This window comes from Xiphophorus couchianus, chromosome 9 (assembly GCF_001444195.1).
Source record: "Xiphophorus couchianus chromosome 9, X_couchianus-1.0, whole genome shotgun sequence".
NCBI lineage: Eukaryota > Metazoa > Chordata > Actinopteri > Cyprinodontiformes > Poeciliidae > Xiphophorus > Xiphophorus couchianus.
In genome coordinates, this window is record NC_040236.1 from 6,149,570 (window position 1) to 6,169,509 (window position 19,940).

At 36.9% G+C, this 19,940-nt stretch overlaps 1 protein-coding gene across 4 annotated transcripts in view; it reads left to right on the forward strand.

The window, feature by feature from the left end:
• LOC114150581 (carboxyl-terminal PDZ ligand of neuronal nitric oxide synthase protein-like) overlaps positions 1–19,940 on the forward strand; it is a 160,697-nt gene that overhangs the window by 115,225 nt on the left and 25,532 nt on the right. For all 4 annotated transcript variants that reach the window (XM_028027072.1, XM_028027075.1, XM_028027074.1 and 1 more), the window contains 3 exons: positions 2,884–3,045; positions 14,917–15,082; positions 18,213–18,389. In XM_028027072.1, coding sequence (XP_027882873.1) covers positions 2,884–3,045; positions 14,917–15,082; positions 18,213–18,389 — 505 coding nt within the window. The remainder of the gene's footprint in view (positions 1–2,883; positions 3,046–14,916; positions 15,083–18,212; positions 18,390–19,940) is intronic.

Genomic DNA, 19,940 nt, shown 5'->3' on the forward strand with positions numbered 1-19,940 from the left:
TTTTTAGGCTGCATTGTTACAAGCAATTTGACCTTAAATTTTTCAATACATAATTTTAAAGAGTAGTACTCATAACAAAATAACTTCAGGCTTTAGAGCCTTGGTTTGAGTGGCTCACAAATATAAATAAAATATACTGCAGTGATCTGACTTCACCTGCTAAAGTTACACTTATCATGGGGTTGATGGTTTGCAGCTCTTATAGCAGAGGTGCAGAAGCTTCCCACACATAAGGGGAAATTCTAAGTAACTTAAAGAAGTATTTTTGTGCAAAAGTGATTCCCATAAGAGTGACTTTGCGGAAATATGATTTGGATTGCAGACAGTGAAAAACCTAGTTGGTTGGGACTGTAACATTAAAGTAGCCTCATGATTTTCATTCCAGGCAATACCTCAATGGTCACAGGACTGTTTAAATCTGATGTGAAGAGTTTGAACTAAGAGGGTATCCAGCCAATCAGGATCCACCCTTGAGTTCTATACCTGTATTGGTAGCAGTCACAGAAAGCTATGCAGTACTCAACTTGTAGTGTTATTGTTATAATGGATTGGTGTCCACTCACAGAAGAAAGACTATATCCTGTTGTGCTGTTCCCTTCATCGTGTCTCCAAGCAACCTGTCAGGATGGATAATTAGCCTCTACTAACCTGTAAGAGCCATCTCTGACAGGCCATCAGTCATTTACCCATCTCCTGCAGAGTCTGTCTGGCTCCTTGTGTGCAGGCGTGTGTTTTATGTGTGTGTGTCAGATGACTGACACTGTGTTGCCAGAAGGTGCTTAAGGAGCGACGGATGCTAATGTCGCTTCTCGCAGGTTCCTTAAGGCAGGCAAAGGTTTAATATAATCAGGTGTCAAGTTGTTATGCTGACTCTAGCCAGAATTGTGGCTGGAATTGTGACTGGAGTCACAATTCCAGTCACTTTGATGCACCTGTTGTTTCCTTATTAGGGATTGGGACTTTGAGGTTCATTCAGTAACATGCACTAAAGTCTGCAGGATTGGCTGCTTATAAAAAATAATAATAATTAAAAAAAAAACACAGAAAAAGCAAAACAAACATTCTACAATGACCAGACATTGTAGTGAATCACAAGGAAAGCAGTGTGGTAATTTTGCCCTTGGTTCCATAGTCTGAGCTATGTTCGTAAAAGTCAGTACGACTTTTTGCAAAAACTTACAGAATTCCTATGACTAGAATTCTATCTAGAATGTTTTATCCTCACCCTAAGACGACTTACTATGATAGCATCAACATACAGCAAAAAAAAAACATAGATATTGACATAGATACCATTTTCAGTTCCAGTAATCCAAAAGTGAATTTGTAATGTAATATTCGTAAAATGATACTTATATGAACACAGAAAATGTTCTCACAGTTGCTATCTTGTGATGTAAAGGTAGACTGTGATATTTCAAAACGAAAATCTAAAAAATTTAAAAAAGGTACAATACCCCATTGCAAGAGTGAAAATGAAGAGTGAATTTGACCTGAAGCATTGCAGTGAGTCCACAATCTGAAGTTACCTAATAAGGAATGTGGGCAAGAGATGTAATCACAATCTGGAAAGTTTTGTGAGAAAATGTAAATAAATTACCAGTTCAAGATATTGGATGCTGTTACATTTTGACCAGAAAAGAAATTAAATGAAATGTGGTTTAATGGAATCTTAGTGCAAGAGTGTGCACACAAATACTTTCAATTGTTTTTCAACTGAATTGTACAAAATACATGACATTAAATATGGAAAAATTAATTAAATAACTTAATGTAGTCTTTTTATGCTTGAAGTCCCTTGAATTTTATTTTGGTTGTGTAGAATTTTTAAACTAATTGTGTCCATAGAAAGATAAAACGCCTGTCCTTATTCGGTAGGGAATTAAAGCACCAGTGATTTAAATCATATTTATTTAGTAATATTCCCTGTTCTGAGGCTTGTATTCTGTAGATACCCTCTAAGATAACATTTTGCTCTTGCTATGGTGTGATTAAAGTAAAAGATTTGTGAAACTAAAAATTATTTTGACAGGTTGAGTGATGGAAAAAGCACAATGTTGGACTTTTAATGAAATATTTACGACAGTTTGGAAAACGCCTTTCAGTGGACAAGAACTGAGTCCCAATGCTCATTATTATTTTAGTGAAGCATTTCTGTGATCCTCATCTCAATGCTCTGTGTTCCGCTGATCCACACTGAAGCAGCTAATCAGCATCTCAACATTTTCAAGTCAGTTTTTTGTTGTGCATGGTATTTTAGTGCTCCTATTGCATGTCCTTTTCATTGATTCATTAATCACTTGTTTTGTTATTTTACCTATAGGCATTCTCGTGTGCAACTTTTTGTAAGCATGTTTTTGTTATGACACTTATTTAGCCACTCGATATTTAAGAAATTACTGTCAGTTTTTGTCTGTTTACTTGTTAAAAGTAAAAATGTTATTTTTTGTTTATTAGATCTCTTACCTCCAACCTCTAAAGCTTTCACCGTGGATAAACACTCAATGTCATGGGAAACAAGAAAGAATCAGTTTAACAATTTAAATAGAATCTTTAGACAACTTTTCTTTCTTGAGACAATTTTTCTACCTCAACACTTATTACACATATTTTCTTTCAGTGTCTTGTTAAAATAACAAACTAAACACAAAGATTACATGGACAAAAAATCAGATTTTTGCAGCACCTTGAATCCCTGGATGCCATTAGCTAAATATGGTGCACACAGCAGATTATTAGGACATACCACACAATATGTGTACATTATCAGGTATGAGAAGTCTGTGGAAAATGCAGCCATTAAAAAAATGCTTTTTCATACTAGACCCTGATTGTTTTTTTTAATGGTAGAAATGATGTGTGTTTGGTTTTTCCTGCTCTCAGGTTTTGGAGGAGCCTTCTCTTCTGATGTCCAGTCCCAGGATGCTGCTCCCAGCGTCGGGCACGCTGCCTCCCGGGGCTCCATTGTCTGTCCACCACCAGATCCAGCTGCTCCAGCAGCAGCTTCAGCAGCAGCAGCAGCAGACTCACGTCGCTGTAGCACAGGTACGATTATTTATGTACATTCCTCTAAAAATCTAGATGTGGTCACTATGATCAGGTTTGCAAGAGTGGTCATGACAACCTTTCTTCTATAAGCACATGTTTGTAAAGCTAGATTTTAAAATGAACAGAAAGAGACAGAAGTTTCAGATATGACTTCATTTCACCATAAGTCTCAGTCTGCACTTGAGCTGTACAAACATGAAAGAAGCCTTATTAGCAATTTGAACACACTTGAGTTTCTGCATATTGAACCTTTGATATTGAGTGAAGTTCAGGAAATGTATAATTATTTAAATGTTTTTTTTATAATTACAAATGTGGTTTGCTGCTAAGATACTTTTACAACATGATACTATAAGTAATTGAAATGGAAAGAAGACTGAAATGTACTGAGGGGTTCACAGATTTTACAGCTTGAGCATCTACAGTTGAAACAAGGGTGAATAACCTGATTTTTGATTCATGAGTCGAATCAATTCCCACAACACTCCCACAGTGATAGAGTGTGTATTCTGAATCTAAAGAACCTCAAGGCTAAGAAACTTCTGCTTCACACCTAAACGGGTTCAGGCACTCTTAAGCGGCGTGCTCAGACTGAAGTTGTTGAGTTTTTTACCTGAATGGCTGTGGACAAACTGCTGCCACAGCTGATGGCTCACAAGTCTGGTGTGAGCAGGGCGATACATAAATGTCATTAATTATAAGTGAGGAGAAGCCAGAGGTTGCTGTCCACTGGCAGTGATACCCGTGTAAATTTTTTTAATGAGTCAGAGTTTTGGCACATGAAGCGAAGTGCTTCACTTACCTTTAAATAGGTTAAATGTGTGCATGATTTTGAGGGGGTTGAGGCCGACCTCGGATCTCATGTCATTTAGCAAATGGCTGAGTCTGTAATGTGATCTGCTGCTTAGAACATCTTTGCTGTCCACTTTACCCAATTAAACAAAATTTTAAAAAGGAATAATGTTTATAGGTTTCCACCTATAAACTTTGATCTCTAATACATGGATATCCAGCTTTAAAGGTGTAAAGTTGACATCTATGATATGACCCAAAAGTTGGATATTAACAGTGACAGTGATATGTATGCAATCACCCTACTTTTTTAATGATTTTCTGGTTGCCATCAAGGTTCAGTTTCAAATGTATGGCGTTCTGATGTCCACTGTCTTCAGACAGGTGAATTTAGTTTGGATGCACACAATACCGAAGTGTTTGCCTCCACATTTGGAGGCGAACAAAGCCAAATCCACAGCTATTTGTCTGGGCTCTCGAACATCCGTGGTCCACATAGTCTCTGGTAGACAAATAATAAAGAAGCAGAGATCAGTCTGGCACAGGTCAACATTTGAAAACAATTCCCTGTAAATGTATTCACACTTTGTCTGCATTATAGATGAGAAGTCAAAGAAAGAAGGAACACATATACTGCACATAAAGCATGAGTTTATGTGCTTTGGGGATTTTCTTGTTTATTTGTTTTCTGAAGAACTGAAACATATGAAATTCAAACTGCTCCCCCTGAAAACATGTTTCCCTGAAGTCTGTGTTAGTTTTATGTCAGGAAGATGTGGTTGGATCTGCTGGGTTTTCTGCTTGTCACAAAAAACACTGTAGAATGATGTTCCTTTAATTTATAATTTATAGATCTTAAACACCAAGTCTCCTCTGATTTTATAGAGTTGGAGGCTCTAGTGAGTTATATAACCACAACAAAACAACTTCAAAGAATTGTAATAAATAAGACAAAAATGATTTTATGTCAAACAATATTTTTTCACATGTCATCTGTTTAAGAGAAAGTGCACAAACACCTTTTTTTCTAATGCAATGAGACACTATCATGAGATTTCCAATACTCTTGTAAAACAATTTTATTTCTAAATTTACTTAGGCTTGTTTTGTAAAATTGATTTTCTAAAACAGCTTTTCTAAATGAATCCTTTATTCATTTAGGTACTTTGATTTCATTTATCTTGGGCAATAATGTCGATGTAATTTTCTGTAAAAAAAAACAAACTGTTTTCTTGTGGCTCTGGAAATATGACAAGAAACTGTATTATACAAGAAGAAAACCACGAGTCAGCTGTCATTTCTTTGGACAGAAAGGTGCGTTAGTTAAACAGAGAAACGATACAAATCCAGCTTTCAGCTTAAAAGATTCAAAAGACTCCTTCATAGCTTGGCGCTTTGGATCCCCAGTGGATGGTGTCCAGTGAGTCATACATGTATCCCTGCTCCAACACAATCATTGACTTATTTCTAAAGTCTGTGACCAAATTCTAGAGAGGCATGAATAAATAACTTATTTGTGCATTTGTCTTTTGATTAAACTTTTTACCACATTTTGTTTTAGGATTTTTACCTTTTAAAAAAGGTTTAAATGAATTAACATTTTCACAATTTACATCAATAAGCCTATTTATGCACTATGCAAATGATTGCATCTGTAGCCTCCTTCACATTTGTCTCCGGTTTTTGCCTTACAAATCTTGGCTTATTAATCTCACCAGCTGCAAAGTGTTGTATGAAAATAAAAAAGAAGAGTGTTTTCTGCTCGCTCATTATGAAAGGAATTATCATAAGAGGTGTAGGGGGACTATTTTCACTGTGGACACCCTCAGTTGCTGAAACTGCCTCTGATTTTATGGCTCTGAGAGGAAAACTAGAATCATTTTTGTTGTTGAGACCTGATGAGGAGGCTGGGCAGAGGCCACAGTAAATGGAAGTAAATTAGTGAGATGGCCAGCCCTAACCACAGCTCACTTGGAGATGAGTGGAAATTGAGATATTTAATGAAGTAGTGAAATTGAGGGGGTGTGATGGTTACCTGTTTGATGATGAAAGCTGGCAGTGTAGCTGCTGCTCTGTCGCTGCATGATGGAGCTCATGTCTTACTGTAGTTCAGAAATTCACTCTGTCTCATTTTCTTGCTTTTATATATTCTTGTTACTTGTCCTTCAACCTCATGCAAAATCTTATCTAACTATTTCAAGAGCTCATAATACTGTCTAAGATATGTATGATAAGACTTTCACTCACAGTTTGGACTAGGTGTCAAATGCCCCAGTAATAGCATATTGTACTTGACTTGACTCTTGATCATTCCCCCTCTGTGGGCTCTATTCTGGATGTGCCAGCTCCTTGCAAATGAAATTGTTTACATATACATCTCTGGTCTGCATCTGTACCAAATAACTTCCAAATCACATATTTCTTTTTGAGTGCTTAACTTATTGAACCCCCTATCTTCACAGCAAATCGTATTACATAGTTGGACATACATTACATTGACAGTATTCACTTCCTCTGATCTTCTTCATGTTTACTGTATGACAACAAAGTGACTGTGTGAGAGGAACAGGAAAAGGAGAGAGAGAAGCAGAAATCAACATTGTTTAAACTCTGCTGGATACAAATTGTTTCAAGTACATGGCAACATTAACAGAGCATTCAGTCAATGACTCTTCAGCAAGAAGCTTTAAATCAACATAAAAAAGTTGGTTAAGTCACCTTATTTAACTAACTTATCTCAGCCAGGACACTTGACCTCACTCTAGATGATCAATGCCAAGTAGATTTAAAATTATGTCCAAGTTAGTTTGATGCACAGTTGGAAACTCCCTGGGAGAGTCAGTGGTACCGCGGCTGGGCTTAGCAACCTGCAGGTAAACCCCAAGTTGACTGGGCAGAGGTTGCTTCAAATGGAACATCTGCAATGCACTAGGACACAGCAAGGATTTCCAGGTCCTCAGTTTCGGCTTCAGGAAAGTTTAGAACTGCCATATTCACTAACAGCTACTCTTGAAAGTTCTCCTGGTAGCTCTTCAAAAGTTGCAGAAGTCCTTTCGTCATTCAACAGAATTAGAGATATGGTCCAATCAGTATGTTTGAATAAGCAGGCTCAACAGATGAGGGAAGACCCTTTATTCCCCATCTTCACTTTCAAACATGATGGCTTGAACTATTTTCTAAAGAAATTTTGAATATTAAAATTCAGTCTATGGAAGCACAATACTAGGAGCGAAAATCTCCAAAAAGCCTTACAGCTGCAATTACATTGAAAGGTATTTCTACAAAGTGTTAACTCAGACAGGGCTGAACACTTCCGCAATTTGTGTACTATACTTGCCTTGTCAGGCAAGACAAACTATGAGAAAGATAAGATAGACATTTGTTTATTCTTCCATCTGTTCAAATCTATAAAATGGAAATGATTGCTTTTGTAAGTCACTGTAATGTCGTGCTATATTCAACTAGAAGATTAAAGGTCCGATCAATTTTCTGCTCCATTTCATTAACTGTTTCTCCAACACACCTTCCTTGTGTAGATATTCCACATATCTCAGTTGCTCTATAAGCACATTTCTAATGGTTTCCATGTCATGAGACCAAAATGACAATTTTCCCATCAAGCTTTTCCTCCAAATTGACAGAAATACAGGAGAAGTGGCTGTTGGAGGGTTTTCAAACGTTTTGAGATCAAAGAGAGCTGGCATGGGCAAGCAAAGCAGTGCTGGTAATCCTGTACAAGGAGTGCATCCTCAGCCTGTTGAGTCATAGCACACAACCAGTCCTAATCCCTTGTACTCTGTCGCTGTGTTTCTGTTTTGTCTGATAAGGAACTGTTGTTAGCTAAAAATCCTTCTCGTCTGGTAGCCACAGTTTATAAAATTTTCTTTTATTTAATTTATTTGTTTTAATCTGTGTTTTGCAGAATGCCCTCACTATAAATGATTTCCTATGCTTTGCTCATTCAAGACTCTTGCTCATCAGAGGTCTCAGAAAAGGTCTTGCACTTTGGTTTATGTGATTTAAAGCGTTAGATAATGAAAATTGGTTTTAAAGGTGGCCTATCATGCTTCACTGAATAGACTATAATAGGTCTATGGGCTATACAAAACTCATTACATCATACAAATCATTACATTTTTTGCACAAAATCTTTCTTAGATAATGAGATCTTAGTCTGTTCAGTTCTTCCTATTTTGAGCACCTTTCACAATTAGTTGTTTTAGGACCTCTTGTCACTTTAAATCCAAAAAAAGCTACTACTGGCCATGGCCCCTCGCTCAATATTTACACTCACACATAAAAATGGCTGCAAACATATGCACAATTATACAACCATACATCTTTGAAAACCATTGCTCTATAGCCATGTGCACAATCAACAAGAATGCATAAAGTGGTTTCTGGATGGTAAGTCAACAACAAAATACTTGTCTTTTCCAGCAGACATTGTACAGCGCATACTGTGGAAAAAAACAGCTGACCAAACTTTATGGGGTTCAGCTTGGGGTGATAGGTAACCCAAGCTGGTTCCAGACACCAAAAAATATTAACTTATTGCCAAAAATCAACTGGGTCAATAATCAACTGGGTGGTTTTATTTATGCAATGAGCTATTCTTAGAAGCAGTAGAACCCCCAATGGAAGTACAAAAATGTGCAAAATGTGAATTTTGCATAATTTTGCATAACATTTTTACTTTATTATCTCATTGAATTATCTCAACAATAAACTAAAACATTACTATACCTATATTCTGACCAAATGTGAATAGAATAAATGCTTGAATCTTAATTAAAGGAAGTAGTGGTCAAATGTTATATATATATATATATATATATATATATATATATATATATATATATATATATATATATATAGTTGACAGTGAGAGAAGAGGCTTGATAGAGAATTTCCTAGCCTTTTTAAAACAAAAAAATATGTATTATAAATACAAAAACTGTCCTTGGTACTGGTCTTCTGGGAAATAGTCTTTGAACAGTGAAACTGATGAAAGCGCTCCCTAATTAGAGCTTTAACGAGTTGTTTCAGGTGCTCCAAGCTTCTTTAATTTTAGGACACTGATAAGAGAACAGACTCTTACGGGTTGCAGAAAGTTCATTATTGGAAACAATCGTGGTGAAACAAAAGTCATTCACCTTTGTAATTGGCACTTTGTCCGTAGTTTTTGTTGTTAGTTAAAGACATCATTTTCTCTGCTTCAGCTTGAAAGGAATTTCTTTCCAAATGAGCAGGAAATTGCCTACACATGAGTTTTAATGTAGGCCATGCAGGAGTTTTGATTGAACTTACACTCTGTATTTTGTTTTGTTTTGTTGCTCATTGTGCTGTTTTGTTCATTCATTATCCATGTTATCATTATTGAACACATTATATTATGTTTTAGTTGCCACATAACATAAGGCATTTCCTCCATTTGGGTTCCACAAATAAGTTGTGTTGGCCTCAAACACCGTCTGATATTTAGTATATTTTATGGTGGATTCTTTTGTTTATAAAATGACTAGGTCCTGTTGCTGCAAAATATCTCCAAATCATGACACTCTGGAAAGTAGAAGGTTTTCAAAGTTTTTACTTTCTGCTGTGCTGACTTGATAATATTTTTACAACCACTGACTTGATTAATTGTCTGCTGATTCAGCTAATGTTGGCCTATAAAGACAAACATTATTACTGACAATTAGTACAATTTTCAATTATTGCCATAGTATGTTATCCAAACACACTGGGGATAAAAGGGTAATTCTGTAGGAAAATGTTACTCATACTTCATGTTTGTACTTAATGTTATTTCCTGGAGCAATAATGAAAATAAAATGCACATAAAAAGGAAACTGTGATGCATTAAGACACAGTGGGTCGACTAAATCTAATTACAACCTGAAGTGACAATAATTAGGAGTTTCTTGTCCTTTATTTTTTTTTTATGTCTGATTTTGGTTGGCTTCTTCACTCATAAGACATTGTGCTATCTTCACATTAAAACATAGGCCAGACTCTTAAAATAAATATATATTTTTTATCGATTGTAGCATGAAATGAACAAGAAATACCATTACTCACAAGAGCTGCATATGTTTTGCACCTTCCTCTATATTGTCTTCATAGATGGTTTAAAACTATTAAGATGTATTACTAAAGTGCTTAAGTTAAAAAAAAAAGTTATTTCTATGTTTACTTAAACGTCTTAAAGAGGGTTTGAACACATTTGTGTGTGTATTGTGATGCCAACAGCTTCAAGGACTGGGTTTTTCATGGTTGAGCAGCTGGGTCCCCAAATCGTAGCTCACCAAGTTTAATGAAAAGCATTGGATGGATCAGTGTAAAGCACATCACCACTTGATTCTAAAGCAGAACAGTGTTCTCTGGAGTGAACAATCATGTTACTCTTTCTGTTAATCATTCAGATGAAACAGTCAGGGTTTGACAGTTGCCAGGAAAACCGTTCCTGCCTGACTGAATTGTGCCAAGTGCTAGAGGGGAAAACATAGTGTTGAGGTTGGTCCTGAGGGGCTCAATCCCAGTGAAAGAAACCCTCTGTGCTGGGCCATACAGACTTACTCAATGAATTAGAATATTATTGAAAAGTTAATTTATACCATTAGCTCAATTAACAGTGAAACACAATGTCTAGATTAATTTCACACAGATAGCGTAATTGTTAAAATATTTTTGGAAATTTCATTTTACGGTTGAGGAACAACCCCTACCAGTACCAACATGACTCCATATAAGTGCATAAAGAAATATCCATAAGGATGAGCTTGATGTGGAATAACATGAATAGTCTGCACAGAGCCCTCAACCACAACTCAATAGAGAACCTGTGATAAATTGGAGCCAAAACTGTGAGCCAGGCTTTCTCATCCATCATCACTGCCTGAAGTCATAAATTCTCCCCTGAAAGAATGGTCAAATTTCACATAAACACACTCGTATACCTTGTGGACAGCTTTTCCAGAAGTGTTGAAGCAATAGGTGAGTTAACTGGGAAAATAAAGCCTGTGTAACAATGGAATATCATCAAAGTATCTGTGTGTGTAAAGACTAAAGTCTCCATAATATTGATCATGTTTATACATTAGTCTCTATATTAAATTGGTTGCTCTATTCCCTTTTTGTTAATAATGACATGGCAGTTAAACATTGATATTGTGGAGAATTATCCTTTCTCCATTAGGTTCTTGATATTTGAGGTTTCAAGAAGAGTCAGTGAGTTGAATTCATGAATTCCATTTATTAAGACTAAAATACAGCTGGTCCATTTGCTCATGCTATTCTTATGGGTTAACAGAGCTAAATAGCATTTGTAATTCTCTTTGTTAGCCTCTATCTAAGCTACGCCCCAAAAGAGAGTGTTCCCTAATGTGTCATTTCCTTTAACCTTAGTTTTGAGGGTGTGTTTTTAGAGATGTGGCAAAAATTAGTTTCAGAAGTTAAAACAAGTATCAGAAATTAAGAAAAGAGATTAAAGGGACTTCACTGATTATGCCCATTTATTTACCCATCTTATGATGGCTATTTCTGACAGGATAATGCACCGTGCTCCAAAGCATTACAACTTATTCATTGTGCTGCAATGCCCTCCAAAGTCACCAAAACTCAATTCAATGATCACTTTTGAGATGTGGTGGGGCAGATATGCAGTAACCCCTTGATGTTTTTATGTAGATACAGAGCAAGATTTCTTAGAAATACCTCCGATGGATTATTAAATTTATGCCACATCAAATTTAGGTAAGTCTGATTTTAAAAATGCCCAACCTGGTAGCAGGTGTACTTAAAATGTGGCAGGTTATTCAGTAAACAGCCAGCGCACCAACTGATTGAATGAGTAAAAATTATTGTCATGATCATTTTACAGCTATTTCAGTCTCTCTCAGAACAAGCCTAATTCTTAAGCCCATCCTCCACTTTTCAGAGCACAGCAGTGTTTCAGAATATTGGGCTGTCCTTGGTGTATTGTTCCATTTTCAAATACTTTGTTGTGTAGTCGATATTTATTTATTTTTTTGCTGTTTTCTCATTTGATATTTGTTACCCTTGACGTCAGGAGCAAAGAGCCTTTGTGCTGCCATGGTAACCAGCTACGTGTTACCACTTTGTGCTGAAATGAGGAAAAAAAACAGGGAATCATTATGCTTTTCAATGACGTGTATCTCTACACGAGAAGCCTTGATTTGCTGCACCTGTCTTCTCTTCACATAAGTATTGGTGGGTTTCTCTTCAGCCACGCTTAGCTTTGATTTAGTCATTTTTACACTCAAAGCAGCATATAAAATGTCTTACAAGAATCTGTTAGAAAATCTGGAAACAAGGTAATATTAAAAGTAATGAGCCCTTCCTGACTTTTACAGCCTAAATTAGATGTTTTTTCTTCATGGATTTCTGGAAATATTTCCCCTCTTTTTGCCTCAGTTCTTCTTTGCATCCTAGTCTACTAGTGTTTGAAGCTTTGCTGGTCTGTGACTAAGCTCCAAGGTTAAGCCAAATCAAATCATTGAGAAGTACGCCGCCTCTTTTGTCAGAAAATCATTAATAAGTGGTCTGCCTTAATGCTGAGCCTCTTTTAAACTTCTCTCAGATTAGAGACTTTTGAGATTTTCTCCTTTGAACTTTTTGAAAGCAGTTACATGGCTGCAAAGGTGTCTAGTTAGAATGTGAGGTGGTGCAGCAAACATTTGTGAAAACAAAGTAGTTGCTGCTCACACAGGAACTAAATATGAGTATGTATTTGTAATTTTGTGTGCAACAACTGAAGGGTGTCTGCCTCGATTTTTAAATAAATGATTCATTGTGTAAAACTAGTTTTAGCCTTTCATACCTAAATTGAAATGGAGTCTGCTTTAATCTGGCAAACCACAGCAGACTGTGGCATTAAGGTTACATGAGGATCAGAGCTGTCACTCGAGCACCATGAGTGCTCTTTGAACATTTTATAGTGGCACAATAATTTCAGCACAAAGATCTTACATTTTTGGACAGTCTATTACATTTTTTATTTGAATACTGAAGTTAGTTTAAAACTAATCAAAAAGAGTTCAAAAATGTACCCAACAGTCAAGATTAGTTGTGTGCACATCACATTGTATCAAGTAGTGTGTTGGCTGCTATGATTATTTGTCACCTGTTTTTTTTTTTTGCAACCGGCATCTTGTGTCTCTGATTTTCACATTACGAGAATCTTCTTAAAATCCTCTGCAGTCATTCAACTTTTGAGACCTTTGAGGATTTGAGAGGAAATTCAATACTCACTGTATATTTTTAGAGATAAAAACAGGATGTTAAGGAGAACATAATTAAGCTGTTTACTTCTCCTAATCAATTACTACAATATCATTTTTGACTTCACTTCACATCATTAGTAAGTCTGTATCTACACTAGCAATAGCAAGTATGTAGTTGATTTAAGATACTGCATAGAGATGAGCCTTTTAAAAGATCCAGTTTCAAATTAATACTCTAATAAAATATTTAGTTGACATGCCCAAAACTGTCCAAATAAAAAATACAAACATTTTGAGAAGGTTGTGATTTACACTGCTGTTGTATTATTTAAAGTCAGTACTTGATCAGTAATTCAGGCGCAGCCAGTAAAATGTGTAAAAGCACTAAAATAAATTAACATTCTATTACACTGGCATAGTCTCCAAAATCCAAAAAAACTAACCGTTAATTTGAACACATTAATGAGGTGCAGAAAACAGTCATATTATTTGTGATTTTTTTTTCTTTTTCCACAAAGCCACAGCACACTTATTAGCACCCCTGCTGTTACAGTTTGTATGCCCTTTACCCATTTATTCTGCTCATGTACCATTTTATAAGTTTTTCATGGAGCGAAAGGGATCACTTCATTCTGCTCTCCTCAAACTACAAGCTTTATGTCTGTGGGCTGAGAAAGTCATGGAAGACAGCCTATGTTGTGTCTACCGAACCTTTTCTATGTTTAATTTTCTGTTTTGGATCATTATCCAACTAAAATGCTGAATGATAACCGCTGTTGGTTATTTGTTACACAGTTATATTTTTACGGCACAGTTTTATTTCTACACGCTAAAGAATTAGGATCTTCTGCCCTTTTGCAAAATTACCAGGGCTAATGGGCAGAAAACAGGCTCACAGTTGGGTCTGCATTTTACAATGGATAAATGTGCTTCTCCACATTTTCATCATTTGTTACATGCCAGCAGGAATGTTTACCACCAAAAACCCTAACTCCAGTTAAAGTCACAAACTGTTAGGTAAACTTCACACATTTGCTTGTAATATTTGTCTGATGCTTTTCTGTCCAAAGCAAATGCCAAATAAGGATGTAAAACTTAATTACTGTAAATCAATGTTAACAATCAACTACTTAGAAGGAGCACCACCGGTCAGGTTCTCCCAGGGGTAACACTGTAAAAGTACTGTAGAGTGCAGACATAAAGAAAAGTGCACAATGAGGAGAGGCACTCTTAAGAGCTGGGTGTTCAAGACTATTTAAGATAGACTGAGACACCCCTGCTCTGGTAGTACTATGTATATTTTTGAGGGTAGCACAGATAAATGTGTTTTACCTGGCATGATCCTCCAGCAAAAGCTTAGGATGTTCTTTTTGGTTTTTTAGTCATTTTAGCCCTCTTCAAAGTGCAAATGTTTCTCAAATGTAGAACTCCTTCCACTCCTGGTATTGTGCTCTTGATCTTGAGCGATGATTCTACCTCAGTAGTCCCCACTGGATTATCACTGATTGATATCTTCGATTCTGGCTGTGAAAGAACTCAGATGGTTTTGTGACATTAGCTCCAAACTGCTTTGATTAAATTCAGTGCAGTTTAAATACTGCAGAGGATCAATCATTCTCTCCTGTTGATCAGACTCAGCCACGTTTTTAAAGCTAAATCCTCAGCAGATTTCTAGGCTTGGCGTGGCACTGGACTTCACATTTAGTAGCTAATGTTATGGCTATGTTAAAGGATTTCTGTAACAACGCTTGTCTGATCAACCCATTATCTCTCTCTGTTTCATATCTACTACCTGTACCCCAATTTCACCCCCTTTCATCCATCAATGAAGGTCCATCTTCTGAAGGACCAGCTAAGCGCCGAGGCCACAGCTCGGCTGGAGGCCCAGGCTCGAGTCCATCAACTGCTGCTCCAGAACAAAGACCTGCTGCAGCACATCTCCCTGCTGGTTAAACAAATCCAGGAGCTAGAATCAAAGATGGTTGGACCAAATTCCAGTAAGTTAAAATCTCATTATTTACAGTGGGTTAGAGTTGATGGGTTAGATGTTGATAAGTCAGGCATGGCCATCAAATGTATGTTCAGCAGGATTGAAACCCATTTTGGCATGTAAGCTACCCTCCTCCCTACATCCGGCTACTTCGTCCCGGTCTGACCTCTTCCTCAATCTGTCCCGAGGTCACATGCTTTTCCTACAACGAATCCTCCTGAATCTCTAACTTTCCCTTACGCACAGAGATATAAACTTCTTTTAGTAGCCCCTTGGGCTGGTAGAGTTATTGTCTCTGCCACCACATGCAGACAATGCGGTCACATTAATCTGGGCTGCGTGTGGATGTCAGCAGAAACTTCAAGCAGATCCTAGTGGGTGGATTCAGCTGACAAATTTTACATTATATTGTCATTAGTCCTTCAAGATACTAGAGTAAATACAGATTTTCCATTAATCCTATTTTTCAAAAGACAGCCAGTAGCTGCAACATCAACAAGAAAAAAAACACAATGGTAAACCTTTAGACAAAATATCAATGTTGTAATATTAAAAAACTTTATAACTGTCAAATTGCTGTACGTTTATTGACAGCAGTCAATGAAAACAAAAAGATATCCAAATTTATTGCAAATAACATAAGTATCTGCACAATCGTGGGCACAGAAATTAGGTTCTCTTTTCTTTCAGTTCACTCAAAAATTGCAATCAGTTGGTTTGTCTCCTTTAACCCTACTTTATTGTAACACATTTGAGTGATGCTTTCACAAAATGAATCTTTTATCTAAGGTTATTCTGCTCAGTCAAAACTGAAGATTCATGAAACATGCAAGAGAGAAATGCTCCAAAAGACTCCAAGCAAATAACAACAAAACCTTTGGGCATTGTCCATATCCAACAGCCCAGTTGCAGAGTGCATAGAGGGCTTAGAGTAGGGATTAGTTTTGGACCAAGTCACAATATAAAGTTGGCCTGCAGACACAGTTGTAGAAATTCTAATAAAAATCAAGCTCATTAAATGTAGGATTAAAAAAACACGAGTGAATACGTATTTAGTCACCTTTCTGTTTGTGCTCAGAAAGATGGCAGTCCTCAAACTCTCTTCCTCTGTGAAGCTGCTGCTATTCATGGTAAGAGAGTTGAGTATGTTTTTCTATTGAACTCTTAGCTTTCAGATTTTTTTTCCAGACTCAACACACATCCTACTGATGTTCAGCTGTCGCAGACCCCCCTCTGTCCTCTCCAATGCCTTTCTTTGCAGCTTTGTGCATTTTAAAGCCTCTTCTTTGACTATTCAGACAGACAATCTTCTCAGCAACACCACAGCCCAGTCTGCCCTCCAAATGTCACTCTGCAGGAAACAATCTTTAATCTTTTCAGCAAATATTTCAAACGTGAAGCTTTGCTTATTACTCCCTAGGCAAGTTGGACTTTTTAATATGCTTCTCTGTCCACACTTGAAAACTTTCCGCGGACATACTTAAAGGTTATTGTTTTTTCTGATACGTAAAATGGAAGAGATAAGTGCTGGAAACTAATCTTTCACATTTACTACTCAAGAGCTCTCAATGTCCAATCCTGTATGTGGAAAGTTTTTAGATCGTCTAATGTAAGTTAAATATTTAAATTAGAGAGACACATCTTGCAGTGATAGTGCAACCCATTTACTGTTGCTGTATTAACAGTGACAAGCTTAAATTGCACTAATCCAAGTCAACATTATTAGTCATTTTATTGAAATCGAAGAGCAGCTTGACCAAGATGAGAGGTTTATTCAAACAATGTACACACAGGTAACATTATTTAGCTTTAAATGGCTCTATCTTCAACAGAAATCAAAACTTAAAGCATTTAAAAGATTTAGACCATAATTTAAAGAGTTGTTTTTCAGTTTTGTGGTATATGCTTCAATTACTTCCATGGTTACGTGTATTAAATCCAGTACATAGACATGCAAACTGTTTCTGCAAACCTTTGTAAAAGAACTGGACACTCAGGGGCTCAGTAATTTCAATCTTAATGCTGTGATATTAGGCCAGCTCAACATTAAGTCCATTTATGTCAAATACTATACATGGCATTGTAATACAGTGGAAGTGACTGGGAATGGCAGCAACCCTGTGTTTTTCAAAGCAAAAGGCCTTGAAAAACAGAACAGCTCCAGTAGAAGCCTAGCCACAGGGAGGACAAAGGTCACTAACTCAACAATAACTAGAGCTCTCCAAACTGTACATAATCTTCTGATTTCCTTAAGAGTACTGCATAGAGGTTTTGATGAAATGGGTTTCCATAATTGAGGTGCTGCTGCCAATGCTTAGTTCACAAAGTGTACTACAAAATGTTGGATAACATTTAGTCTACATAAGTCTAGGATCATGTAGATACATGACTGTCAGTTTAATGGACAAGTCTGAGTTTGTGACTTTAACTGGAGAATAATACTTTCCTAATTGCATTCTCTCAAGTATAAAGTTTGGTCTGAGAGCCAGGTATTCCATTCAAACATCAGTGCCTGACCTCACAAATATACTTCTGAAAGAATGGTAATAAAAAAATCTCATTACAACACACTGCTAACCATTGTGGAAAGCCTTCTCATAGGTTTTCAAGCAGTTAAAGCTTAAAATGATTGGCCTGACATCATAATAAACCTCATGGATAAAGAATGGGGTGCTTATCAACTGTGTGTATTACTGTATGTAGGCAGACAAGTGAATCCTTTTGTGAGACACAGACTATATATAATTTAGCAATCCAGTCTCAGTTTTGGTTAAGAAACAAGAGTTGGAAAACTTTGTAAACACTGTTCTAATATATGTTTGAACTTTAAATTTGAACCTGAAAACATGGACAATTTCTAAACAGTGACACAAAATACTTCACTGAGTGCCACATGATGATGATGAAATATTGTAGGCCACAATTGACCTTTCTTGCTGTAAAAGAGACTCCAGTGATTTATGTTGTTAGAATTTATATCGCTCTGTTTCCAGCAATTCATTTTTATCTTTATGACATACAGTTGTCTTTTGAGAAGATGACTGATGGGAGAACAATGTAAATCAAGCAATCAATTCATTACTTGATCCATCCTAATATCCGTCTTTTCATCTTTTCCACTTGCCTCTTTTCTCCAGTGGGCTCTCAGGACAGTTTGTTGGAGATCACCTTCCGCTCCACGGTACCTCCAGTGATCTGCGATGCTACAACTCCCAAATCCGAGGTGTCAGACATCAACCTCTCTGCACTTGGCACTGGTGACGGAACCAGCAACGTCTTTTCCTCTACCAACGGGACTCTGGGAAGCCCCCTAGGTAGGGACCAATGTCTACTCAAACTGGAGTGTTTCCGTTTCCTCCCGGGACCACCGGGGTCTCCACCTCCCCGACTCCCTTCGCCTCCCCCATCACTCAAGTCTAACAAGCCAATGACTCAAGGTCGAGATGTGCCTAACACTCCAGCGAGCATCTTATCCAGAGAAGGGAAATCTTTGGACTGCCTGGAGTTCACCAGGTTTCGCGAGTCAGGTATCGCTTCAGAGTATGAGTCGAACTCAGACGACAGCGATGACAGGGAAGATGAGGGGGAGGACGATGAGGATGAGGATGAGGAGATGGAGATCTTTGGCTGGGGAACAGATGGGGAGACGTTGAGACTGCTCAATGCTCTCAACAAACAAGGAGCTCCTGACTGTCTGGGAGATGAAATTGCCATTTGAGGCTTTTTCTGTTTTGATGAAAACTCCTCTATTCCTGTCTTATTCACTTCAAATTTCTGTACAGCTAACATTTTGTGGACTAACCTCTGTCAGGTGCGCACAATTATTTATATGAGATTCATATAGTTATACCTCATGTACTTAAAATGATTAACAGTTTTCCAGTTACAGATTGTGTTTTTGATTTGTATTTTAGCTTCAGTGTTTCAGTTTGTTCAGCTTCTAAATTCACTTTCTTTTTTTATTTTTAATTTTAAAAGTAGCATTCATACCACTGTGAAATTCATAAAATGAAAGAGGTCATCTGACATTACATGTTATGCAAAACTATTAGTTAGGTTTATCTTGATGTGTCATATCTCTCATTGAAATAAATCAAATTAAATATTTCTTACTGTCTTGATGTCGCACAGTGTTTTGGTCTGCAGAATGTGTCAGCTGAACATACCTTCTGTCAACAAAGAACAAAGTAAAAGAACAATTGAAACTGTTGATAGTAAAGAACAATACAGGTGGTTGCTTTTACAAATGTAAAATGTCAGAATGTCAATCTGAAGGTAGCACAAATTTAAATCAAATTGTGTGAAGTATAATTAAAAAATGTCAAGTACAAGCACACTGCTACTGAAATTGGTCTGAAGCAAAGCATAGTCTTTTCTGCTCAACACACAAAATGGTAAATGGCAAATGTTCTGTACTTGTACAGCACTTTATCTTGACTTTACTCTACATTAAGGCATTTACTGATTCATGCACACATCCACATGCTGATTGTGGAAAGTTAATATAGTGAAGCCAGAGCTGCCCTAGAACAGCCTGACAGAAGTGAGGCTGTCATGCTCCAATGCTACCAGATCTTCCAACCACTAGCAGCAGATCTATCTTTTTCTCAGTTGGACATAGGATTCCAACAACAGAAGAACATGTATTATTATTGCACCAGTTCTTAGTAGTTCAACAAGTAAGACTTTTCACAAACAAACACCTAATTTGTAATCAAAATGCCAACACCACTCGTACGTTTTAGCATATTTACTACTTTAGCAAAACTCTTCACATTTCTGGCAATTCTGTTATTGAAATGCAAATTTTAAATTCATCACTCTTGGAAATATAATAACTTACTATTTATGGCATCAAAGCAATC